Here is a 10,533-nt window from a genome sequence, read left to right as displayed (position 1 = left end):
ATTTAGGCATTTTAATTTACTAAATTTCATGTGAAGTAAATTTTTTTGTATATCCAACCGATTTTTGTCAAAAGGAATTTCAAATGCACATGATTTATGTTTCTTTTATCACTTATGTTATAGCAATTATTTATGTTATATTCACTTCATTTTCTTGCTTTAACAATTAGAATCTATCTCGGCGAAAAATGGTTGGATATACAAAAAAAAGTTAGGTAGGGCAGTCCCAGGGATCTAAATGTATAAGACAATGACTGATAAATTAATGTACGTCTCCAATAATGATACACAAAATAACCTCTTCTGTAGATTAAAAATTCAACTTAATGATTCAACCAAACAAAATTCACTCAAGTCCCCATAGTTTTTAAGCCAACAAATAAGAAAACGTTATTATAAAACTTTAGGGACTAGTGTAATAAAATGCCCATTGTCCCCTCTCTCTCACTCTCCCACTACAAAGCTACTAAATAATTAAAAATATCTGTCAGAAGAACGTTGAATTTTCCTAGTTGTATCTAAGATGACTGAATTTTTTGTGAATTTTCTATATGTGTACTAGTCCCCAAGGTCTTATAATAAAGTTTTCTTATTCGTTGGCTTAATAACTTTGGGAACTTTGGGTGAATTTTGTTTGGAAGTTTAATTTTGTTGAGTGTTCAATCGTTTCAACCACTAATTATGATCTAGTATAAGGGTTAATTTTGTGCAATAACATTTGGGATGTATATAAATTGATAGGGCATTATCTTATCCCTTTAGATCCCTGTAAATTTATACATATTATTTATATAATTATAAAGAGGTTTCGTGATTTTATATTTATCATCTCATTATACATTATATGATTTTCAGGGATCTAAAGGGATAAGACAATGGCCAATAAATTGATGCCAATAAAAAAAAGAACCAAATCACCCCTTCTGCAGATTATATTTTATGGTTGAAACATTTGGACACTCAACTTTATCAATCAACCAATCAAAATTCAATAAAAATCCCTAAAATTGTTGAGGCAACGAATAAGAAAACGTTATTATAAAACTTTGGGGACTAGTGTAATAAACAGCCCAATGTCCCCTCCATCCCTGGTGATTTTTAATTTATTATGCTACATATGGATGTTGAATCATTGTTAAAAGCGAAGCTTTTCTATAATTATGGAAGGTCCGTCCATCCGGAACGGATAGCTTTTTTCTTTAGACATGTTAGAATTGCTCTGAGTTCTAGTTTTTAGAAATATAAATACAATCTTTGTGCTGTTTGTACTTTAGTAGCTTAATTATAGCGGAGCTTTATTAAAAAAAAAATAAATTATATCTTTTAATATGTATTATATTGACTAAAATAGATAACTAGAATGATAGAATATAAATAACAAAATAAATAACAAAATAGATAATAAAATAGATAACAAAATGGATAACAACATAGTAGAGATAGTAAAATTTTAAATGAACAAAATAGAAATAGAAATCTTATTGTTTACCCACATCTAATTTTTTTTTCTTCTGTAGATGAGGATGGTATTACCTCCCCCCCCCCCCCACCCATTAGGTAAATAAAAAATGTCTCGAATTGCCCTGATATGTAAAAATTAAAAGGCTTTTCATTATGGCGCGAAGCGTCAATAAATTTGTTTTGTTTGTTTCATAAATATTATTTTTTTTTTGGGTGGGGGTTAGCTTATAGGAGGAGTTATTTAATATTTAGTGGCTTGCACATCAAATCACAAGGGGGGGGGGGGTAAAATATTAGGGGAAGGTATTACTCCTTAAAATATTGTTTTTAGGGGAGAGGGAAGGTGATGTCAACTCCCTACACCCCTTTTCACTATTAAACTTCCATTTAGGCGTTTTTAAAAATTGGACATTTTGTTCAAAAAAATTTTAACATCTAGACTTAAATAACAATATTTTGATTTAAAAGCATAACAATTAACTAAAATTTTAAATTCAAATTTAAGACTTTTTTGATATTTTGATTTAATTAACATTAAATAAAGAGCATAGTTTTTTTCGCATAATTCTGTAAAGTTGGTTGCAAGCTTCCAGTCAAATGCGCTGATTAAGTCTTAATAATAACCAAACGCATGAATTCGGATCAGTTTGACCTAATAAGCGCATTTGACTGGAAGCTTGCATCAAATTTTTCGGAATAATGCGAAAAAATGACCCTTTTTAGATAAATTTTCCAGGCTTTAAAATTAGATATAAAATAATTCTTGCAAGAAAGAGAGGACAATGGACTATACATAAATGTTTCCCCCCCCCCTTGTTCTGTCATTAGTTGTCTAAAAATTATATAACTTTTTTTATATTAAAAGCCTATTATAATAGTAACTACAGAACTGATTGAGTTTTCCTTATTTTAGGGAATCTTCATGGTTTTAGGCTACTTTTTTATATTTTAGCCTTGGGGTGGTTTTCAGCTTTTTTTCTCTCCCTTTCTTTATTTAATGACAAAAATAAAGCAATATTCTGCCAATAATGAGTAATTTTTTGGGGGGAAGGTTTATTTACAGTCCATGTCCTATCTTTCTCCCTATTTTTCTGCTAAAAAGGCATAAAAGGACATGAAATGAACTAATACTAAAATCACAATAGGACTAAAAAATTGGATTGATAGGCGTATAGGAGATGGAACACGTACGATTTTGGGGGGTGGTAAAATTGTCACTTTTTTCGATTTTGAAATGGCATGAGCTAATATAAAATCCTGACACCATGGAATCTGTCCCGATTTTGTATAACTTTTGCGGAACATGTTCCAGTTACGTTATATTTTTCTTTCCCGAAAAAGGGAAGGGGGGAAGAAAATCTCTTCAAAAGAGATGGGGAAAACCCCCTTTTCTCCCATCTCTTTTTTCTTCCCCCCCTCCCTTTTTTTTCTTTCCCCCTTCCCTTTTTCGGGAAAGAAAAATATGACGTAACTGGAACATGTTCCGCAAAAGTTATACAAAATCGGGACAGATTCCATGGTGTCTAAAATCCTTATATAAATGTAAAAGGATATATGATATATATATATCGATATGGTTCTCCTTTACAAAATAAGTTCTCAGAGGTCACTTTTAAAAAAAAAGAACCCCCTCTATATATTTTTACTTTTTAACCGAAATTGAAAGTAGGGAGGGGGGGGGGAGGAGGGTTTCACCTCAACCCCCTAGCGTATGTAAGATATGAAAATCTGTCAATTGTCTGACCAAGTTCCAAATGGTTATTAAAAATAGACAATTCTACCCTCTTTCTATCGACGTATTTCAGAGATTCTAAATTTGATTTGTTTTGGGTTTAAGGGTGAAGGAGGGGGGGGGGGGGGTACACACCACTAATTTTGTAACTAAAAAACACCAGGATATTGAACCGTAAATTATATTGGAATTCAAATTAATCCAACCGACAACCATCCCTTTGTTTTAAAGTCCCAACTGTGCAGTGCGTCTGTTTACATGCAAAGGCATTACCCCTTAATCTATAAACGGGATAACAGGATATCTAATTGTCAATGTTTTTTACCAAATTATCTTTATTCTTCTTTACAGAGAAGCTTTTATAGGTCCAGAGAAGGTTTATAACAATCTATTTTGGGAAATCATCCCTGAAAAAAAAACACTCCTCCCCCCCCAATTTTTTTTCTTTTTTTTAACCAAAATGTAAAGTCAACATACCCATCCTTTCCCTTGGATGCCATAAGAGGCCTCTAGGGGTGCAGCCGTTAGCTATAAAATAAGTAATGATTGCCCCCCCCCCCTTGATTGCACAAATTTTAGAAATATAGACTTTATGGTTGGATTCTTAAAAAAATAGAATTAGAACTTTAAAATTATTTATTTTGTATAGCTTCGAAACTGATTTATATCCACTGGATTAGAACCGGTTCTTAGCCACACTGTAAAGATCTTGTATCGTATTTTCCATGTAGATTAAAAAAAATATAAAAAAAAAGATTAATTCTTTTTTTATCAGACGGAATCAATCTAAAAGTTTAATTTTACAATTATATTTTTTAAAATCCAACCTAAACAGAAAATGGCAAACGAAGATTTTTTTTGTTTTCATCGAAAAAAAATCGTGTTTGACAGATTCTATTAGTTCTATTTTATACAATTACAGTTCATAGAAAATCTACAAAAATTTTTGACAAAAATCTTCAAATCTTCAAAAAATTCTTGAAAAACATTTTTCATAAGAACTTTTTTTTTAGTAGAACGTGTAATTATATGAAATAGTATTATAGCGTCTATAAAAAGGCGTTTTTTTTCAAGTTTTTTATCACTTTATAAGATTCTTTAACCAAAACGCTCATAAAGGAAAAGAAAAAAGGGATAATTGGAAATTGGCACTTTGGAAATTTTACAATAAGTTTTTTTTAAAATTTAGTATTAGGATAAAACTATCATATACATTGCAGTATAGTTCAGAATTTGATTAATTAATAGTTATTTATCGCATCGTATTATAAACAACTTTCTGATATAAAAATGTACAATTATAAGATTAAACTAGTTTTGTTAGCCCTGAGATGCCGAAGGCAATGGCTAATAAACTGGTTTTAATATTATGATTGCACATTTTTATATTCATAGAAAACTGGATATAATACGATGTTATAATTTTTCAGTATGGCTGAGAACCGGTTCTAATCCAGCGGATATGAATCGATTTTAAACTCAAACTGCAAATGTTTTTTCCTGACGGCTAAGAGTTATTGACTAGTTTATTCAACAGCGGTTTCGCTGCCGTTTTCAAAATCAAATTCTTCTTCAAGTTTTGACAGCAGCTGGTCAAAATCGATGTCACTCCAATCTAGCGGCTCATCCAGGGACCTGGCGGCTGCGGCTGCAGCTTCGTCGCGGTTTCCTGAAATTTCATCTGTGTCAAATTATGATATTATTGACTGTAACAGACAGACAGACAGACAAACAGACAGACGAACAGACAGACGAACAGACAGACAAACAGACAAACGAACAGACAGACGAACAGACAGACAAACAGACAGACAAACAGACAGACAAATAGACAGACAAACAGATATACAAACAGACAGATAAACAAACATACAAACAGACAGACAAAAAGACAAACAGACAAACAAACAAACAAACACACAGAAAAACAGACAGACAAACAGATAAACAGACAGAAAAACAGACAGACAAACAGACAGACAAACAGACAGACAAACAGACAGACAAACAGACAGACAAACAAACATACAAACAGACAGACAAACAGACAGACAAACAGACAGACAAACAGACAGACAAACAGACAGACAGACAGACAGACAAACAGACAGACAAACAGACAGACAAACAGACAGACAAACAGACAGACAGACAGACAGACAGACAAACAAACAATCAAACCTACCTTTCCAAGCCCGTTTAACCCATCTAGCTTGATCGTTGACAAGTGATTCCATAAAACTGGGGAGAGATCCAATAGATCCAGGCAGTGTTTCTATAGCTCCCTAGTAGTAATATACAATAGATAGATTGATAGATAGATTGATAGATAGATTGATAGATAGATAGATTGATAGATATATTGATAGATATATTGATAGATAGATTGATAGATTGATTGATAGATAGATTGATAGATAGATTGATAGATAGATTGATAGATAGATTGATAGATTTATAGATATATTGATAGATAGATTGATAGATTGATAGATAGATTGATAGTTAGATTGATAGATATATTGATAGATAGATTGATAGATAGATTGATAGATTTATAGATAGATTGATAGATAGATTGATAGATAGATTGATAGATAGATTGATAGATAGATTAATAGATTGATAGATTGATAGATAGATTGATAGATAGATTGATAGATAGATTGATAGATAGATAGATAGATAGATAGATAGATAGATAGATAGATAGATAGATAGATAGATAGATAGATAGATAGATTGATAGATAGATTGATAGATAGATTGATAGATATATTGATAGATAGATTGATAGATATATTGATAGATAGATTGATAGATAGATTGGTTTGATAGATAGATTGATAGATAGTTTGATAGATAGATTGATAGATAGTTTGATATAAAGATTGATAGATGATAAATAGATTGGTAGTTATTTACTGGAAGAAAAAAAACACAAAAAAACTTTAGAAAGCTGCTTAAAAGCAGTCAGACAGCCATTAATGTTTATACTTATACATGGCTTATCAGAGGTCTAGCTTTATTAGCAGCTTAGTAAATCTCATTTCCAATATAGCGGACGGATGGATAGACTGATGGACAGACAAAGTGAACTATGTAGTAGCTTCACTACTAAAAGTATAAATAGTTTAGCATATCAAGCCCTCATTACCCCCTCCCCCTAAACTTATTATTTTGAAATTTATTACCTTCATAGCAGAGAAAGGAAATTGACGTCTCTTCTTTGGTGGGTCTGATTTTTCTTAAAATAAACATACATATCAAATTATTAGTTGCATGGTAGGATTGGAACATTTGAATGTAATTTGCAGTGGTAACCAAACTTTTTTAACCACCTTATCTTATTCGTAGGTACTTATTTGGGTACTCATAGAAAATTTTAATTGGTTGTTTCCAAACTGTGAATGTACAAACATTTCAAACAAAATTTGTATAAGGGGTAATATTATTCATCATTATTTGGAATGTATTTCAATTTATCATTAATTGTCTTATCCTTTTATTAAATTAACAAATTATCAGGGATCTAAAGGGATAAGACAATGTTTGATGAATTAATGTACTGTACATACCCGATATTAATACAAAAATTACCCCTTCTGTAGATTACAATTAGTGGTTGAAACATTTGGACACTAACCTATCAAAATTCGAGTCTCTAAGTAAATGGAAAAGAAGGCATGTGACGTCATAAAAATGAGTGATTACCCATCTCTTTTTTTGGGGGTTTCTTTTCCACTTCTCCTCTCATCTCCCTCATTTTTATGACGTCACAGTGAACGACTTTCTCCATTGATGTCCCCAAAGTTGTAAAGACAACGAATAATAAAACTTTATTATTAAACTTTTTAGACTAGATTAATAAAAAAGCCCATTGTCCCCGCCCTCACTGACAAATTTCCCTGGTACCCAAAGTCTTAAACTTTGAAGACTTTTGATTAAAATAAGACATATAAAATTAAAACCAGTTCTATTAGCAAGACCGTCGGCTTCTCAAGTCTATCAAAACGTGTTTTAATCTTTAAAAATTTCATTTTAATTCTTCGGAAAGTTGTATATAATATGATACTAAATTATATATAACTATTCTCACCTTTTAATCCTTTAGTGAGGGGTTCATAATGGGCGAGTACAGGGGGTGGGCGGTAGAGTCGCCTTCGGGGTCTAAATACAAATATATTGATTGATTGATATTTGCATGACGTCATAACTCAACGCGGCATTAGCTAAAAATGTACAGTACATTCACAATCATAAAATGTACAGTTGCCAATGAGGTCTAAATACAAAGATATTGATGTTGATTAATTAATAACAGAGCTGAATGACGTCTCTCATAACTCACCGCGGCATTTGCTCAAAAAAATGTACAATAGCCTACGTAAGCAAAACACATTGATATTTATTTTCATTGATTGATTGATACTGTAAACAAAAGCTACATGACGTCATACATAACTAAACGGGTCATTTTTTATCACAAGAACAAACAAAAATCCTAAAACTGAGCTTTTTTGTGTTAGATATTTAATTAAAATAGTTTGAAAGTCCTCTTAAAACGGCAAAATGACTGATGAAAAGTGTAAACTGCTAGACAAACTCAACAAATAACAGACAAACAAGCGCGAAGCTTGTAATAATGAGCAAAAAACATTTTGTTTGAAAGTGCTTTTAACCATAGAAATTAAGGGGGTTATTTTTTAGCAGGGTTATCCTGTATCAATACAAAAAAAGGAGGGGGGGGGATATATGTGGTTGCAATCAGAAAGAGAGGGAACAATTGTCTTTATTTTACACTAGTCCCCATAGTTTTCTTATTCGTTGGCTTCACAACTTTGGGGACTTTAGTGAATTTTTATTGGTTGTTGCATTAAATGTTCAACCACTAATTTGCATCGACAGAACGGGTTATTTTTATTCTGTCATCATTGAGGATGTACATCAATTTATCGGCCATTGTCTCGCATGCTTTTTGAAAAAAAACTGTCCCCTTCCAAAAAAAATTTACCTATTAACTCTTGGCAGAGGTTTTGGATTGTTTATTGAGCTGGCAACTTCAAAATTTGGTACATCAATAAAACTAAAAATATTTACTTAATTATTGACAAAACAAGGATGACAACAACAATAAAAGCAAAATTCAATATAATACAGTTTGACAAACAAACATTAACACTTGTAGAAAGTCAAAATTTTTAAAGCAGAATATTTATTGAACATATAACATAAAATATATCTCAGGAATTAGTTGAACAAAATTCAGATGACTAGTATAATTATATTATTTTAAAAATGTAGTCAAAAAGTTAAAAATGTACGTAAGGACTTTCTTGTAACGATTATAATGTTGCTACTCTTTTCTATTCGTTCCCAACTGTTATAGGAATCATCATAAACAAGACAATTCTGACATTCTTAAATTAGCGATAAGATCTATCTTTAACAATCATATTTTATTAAAGCAAAGCTGTTAATAAATAATTATTTATTGCTTCGAATTATAGACAACTTTCCGTGGATACTAAAATAAAAGATTATTACACTAAAAAAAAGTTTTGTAAGCCTAGAGGGGCCGAAGCTAACAAAACTCGAATTGATTTCATGATTTCTATTTTAATATACACAGAAAATTGTCTTTAAGGGATTTTTCAGTATCGCAGTATAACTGTTTTTAATCAAGCGGAAATAAATTGGTTTCAAAGGAATAAAATTATAATATAAAATCTTCGCTTTTATGAATTGCAATAAAAAATCCAATCATATAATGTAGTAAGGTTTTTGTTTGTTTGTAGCTTAAGATTTATTTAACTACAGAGCTGAATCTTTAAATCATGTTGTTGTTGAGCTAAATCGGGGCGCGCCGAATTTCAGCCAATCACAGAGCGGCACATCATATAATTATAAGCTGTGATGGGCTGAAATTCGGCGCGCCCCGATTTAGCGCACCATCAAAATGATTCAGCTCAGAACCGATTAAGTTCTCCCTAAGAAAGCTTTATATAGGTCCCGAAATGGTTTAAACTTTAATTTAAATCTTGTGGATGATAAAAGGATATTTTTTGCTTATCTAGATGCTAGATGTTAGGGGCGCAGCTGCCAGTATTATAATCAAGCAAAGATTTCTATACTTATGTTTCAGTACATATTAATGACGAAGCCCAAACTGTATTACTTTTGCACCACTTTTGATTCACATTATCCATCTCTTTTTTTAGGGGTTTTCTTTCCCACTTCTCCTCTCATCTCCATCATTTTATGACGTCACAGGAATTAAAGTGGTGCAAAAGAGGTACAGGATGGGCTTCGTCTGTATTAATAACTAGCGGCTACGCCCCTAGAGGCCTCTAGATAATGTCTCTTGGGAAGAGTGGTGGTACCCTCTCCCCAAAAAAAAGTTATAAACCTTCTACGACCTAAATAGAAGAAACATTGTAAAGGAGAATCATATCGGTCAAGCAGTTGGAGATATTCTTCAGTACAGACAGACAGACATCCTGTTACTTTTAAATTATAATTTTTAAGTATTTATATTTACCTGGAAGCCCCGAGGGGAATATGATGCACTGAGGGTTCAGACTTATTTGTATCAAACCTGTACAGATAGATGGATAAATAGATAGATAGATAAATAGATAGATAAATAGATAGATAAATAGATAGATAGATAAATAGATAGATAGATCGATAGATAGATAGATAAATAGATAGATAGATAAATAGATAGATAAATAAATAGATAGATAGATAGATAGATAGATAGATAGATAGATATAGATAGATATAGATAGATAGATAGATAGATAGATATAGATAGATAGATAGATAGATATACACTTACCTTCTCTGATCGATTTCAAGTTTAAGAAAATCATTTCCAAACGGGTTACCGACATAATGATCATGGGTATCATCAATAACTTCTATCTCATCATCTGTTACAATAGTATAGGATTCAGATTTATAATAGTTATTTCTTTCATCGTATTATAAACGGCTTTCCGCGGATATAGAATGTACAATTATTAGATTAAAACTAGTTTTTTTAGTCCCGTGGTGCCGAAGGCACCGGCTAAAAAAACTGGTTTTAATCTTATGATTGTACATTTTTATATTCGTAGAAAGTTGGATATAATACGATGCTAGACATAGTTTTTTCGTATGGATAAGAACCGGTTCCTATCCACCGGATTCGAATTAATACGAGAAAAAGTATTTTATAGCGTCTGCAGCCCATATTTCTCAATGAAATATTAAAAAAATGCATATATCCTTCTTGTCAATAGATTTCCATATAAGGAGATGTAAAAATGTTTTTTTTTATACATCAATTATTA

The 10,533-nt window shown here is 31.5% G+C and overlaps 1 protein-coding gene across 3 annotated transcripts in view; it reads right to left on the bottom strand.

Annotated features, from left to right (window-relative positions):
- Nucleotides 1-1,377: 1,377 nt before the first annotated feature.
- Nucleotides 1,378-10,533, bottom strand: part of LOC145306772 (uncharacterized) — a 74,983-nt gene continuing 65,827 nt past the window's right edge. For all 3 annotated transcript variants that reach the window (XM_080149067.1, XM_080149068.1, XM_080149066.1), the window contains 7 exons: nt 10,038-10,133; nt 9,735-9,791; nt 8,208-8,279; nt 7,293-7,363; nt 6,388-6,440; nt 5,379-5,478; nt 1,378-4,862 (listed from right to left, as the gene is read on the bottom strand). In XM_080149067.1, the coding sequence (XP_080005193.1) occupies nt 4,720-4,862; nt 5,379-5,478; nt 6,388-6,440; nt 7,293-7,363; nt 8,208-8,279; nt 9,735-9,791; nt 10,038-10,133 (592 nt within the window). In that variant the 3' untranslated portion in view covers nt 1,378-4,719. The remainder of the gene's footprint in view (nt 4,863-5,378; nt 5,479-6,387; nt 6,441-7,292; nt 7,364-8,207; nt 8,280-9,734; nt 9,792-10,037; nt 10,134-10,533) is intronic.

The sequence above is a fragment of the Acartia tonsa genome, chromosome 15 (genome assembly GCF_053477335.1).
Source record: "Acartia tonsa isolate MP-2025a chromosome 15, ASM5347733v1, whole genome shotgun sequence".
Taxonomy (NCBI): domain Eukaryota; kingdom Metazoa; phylum Arthropoda; class Copepoda; order Calanoida; family Acartiidae; genus Acartia; species Acartia tonsa.
This window is presented reverse-complemented; position numbering and strand designations above follow the sequence as displayed.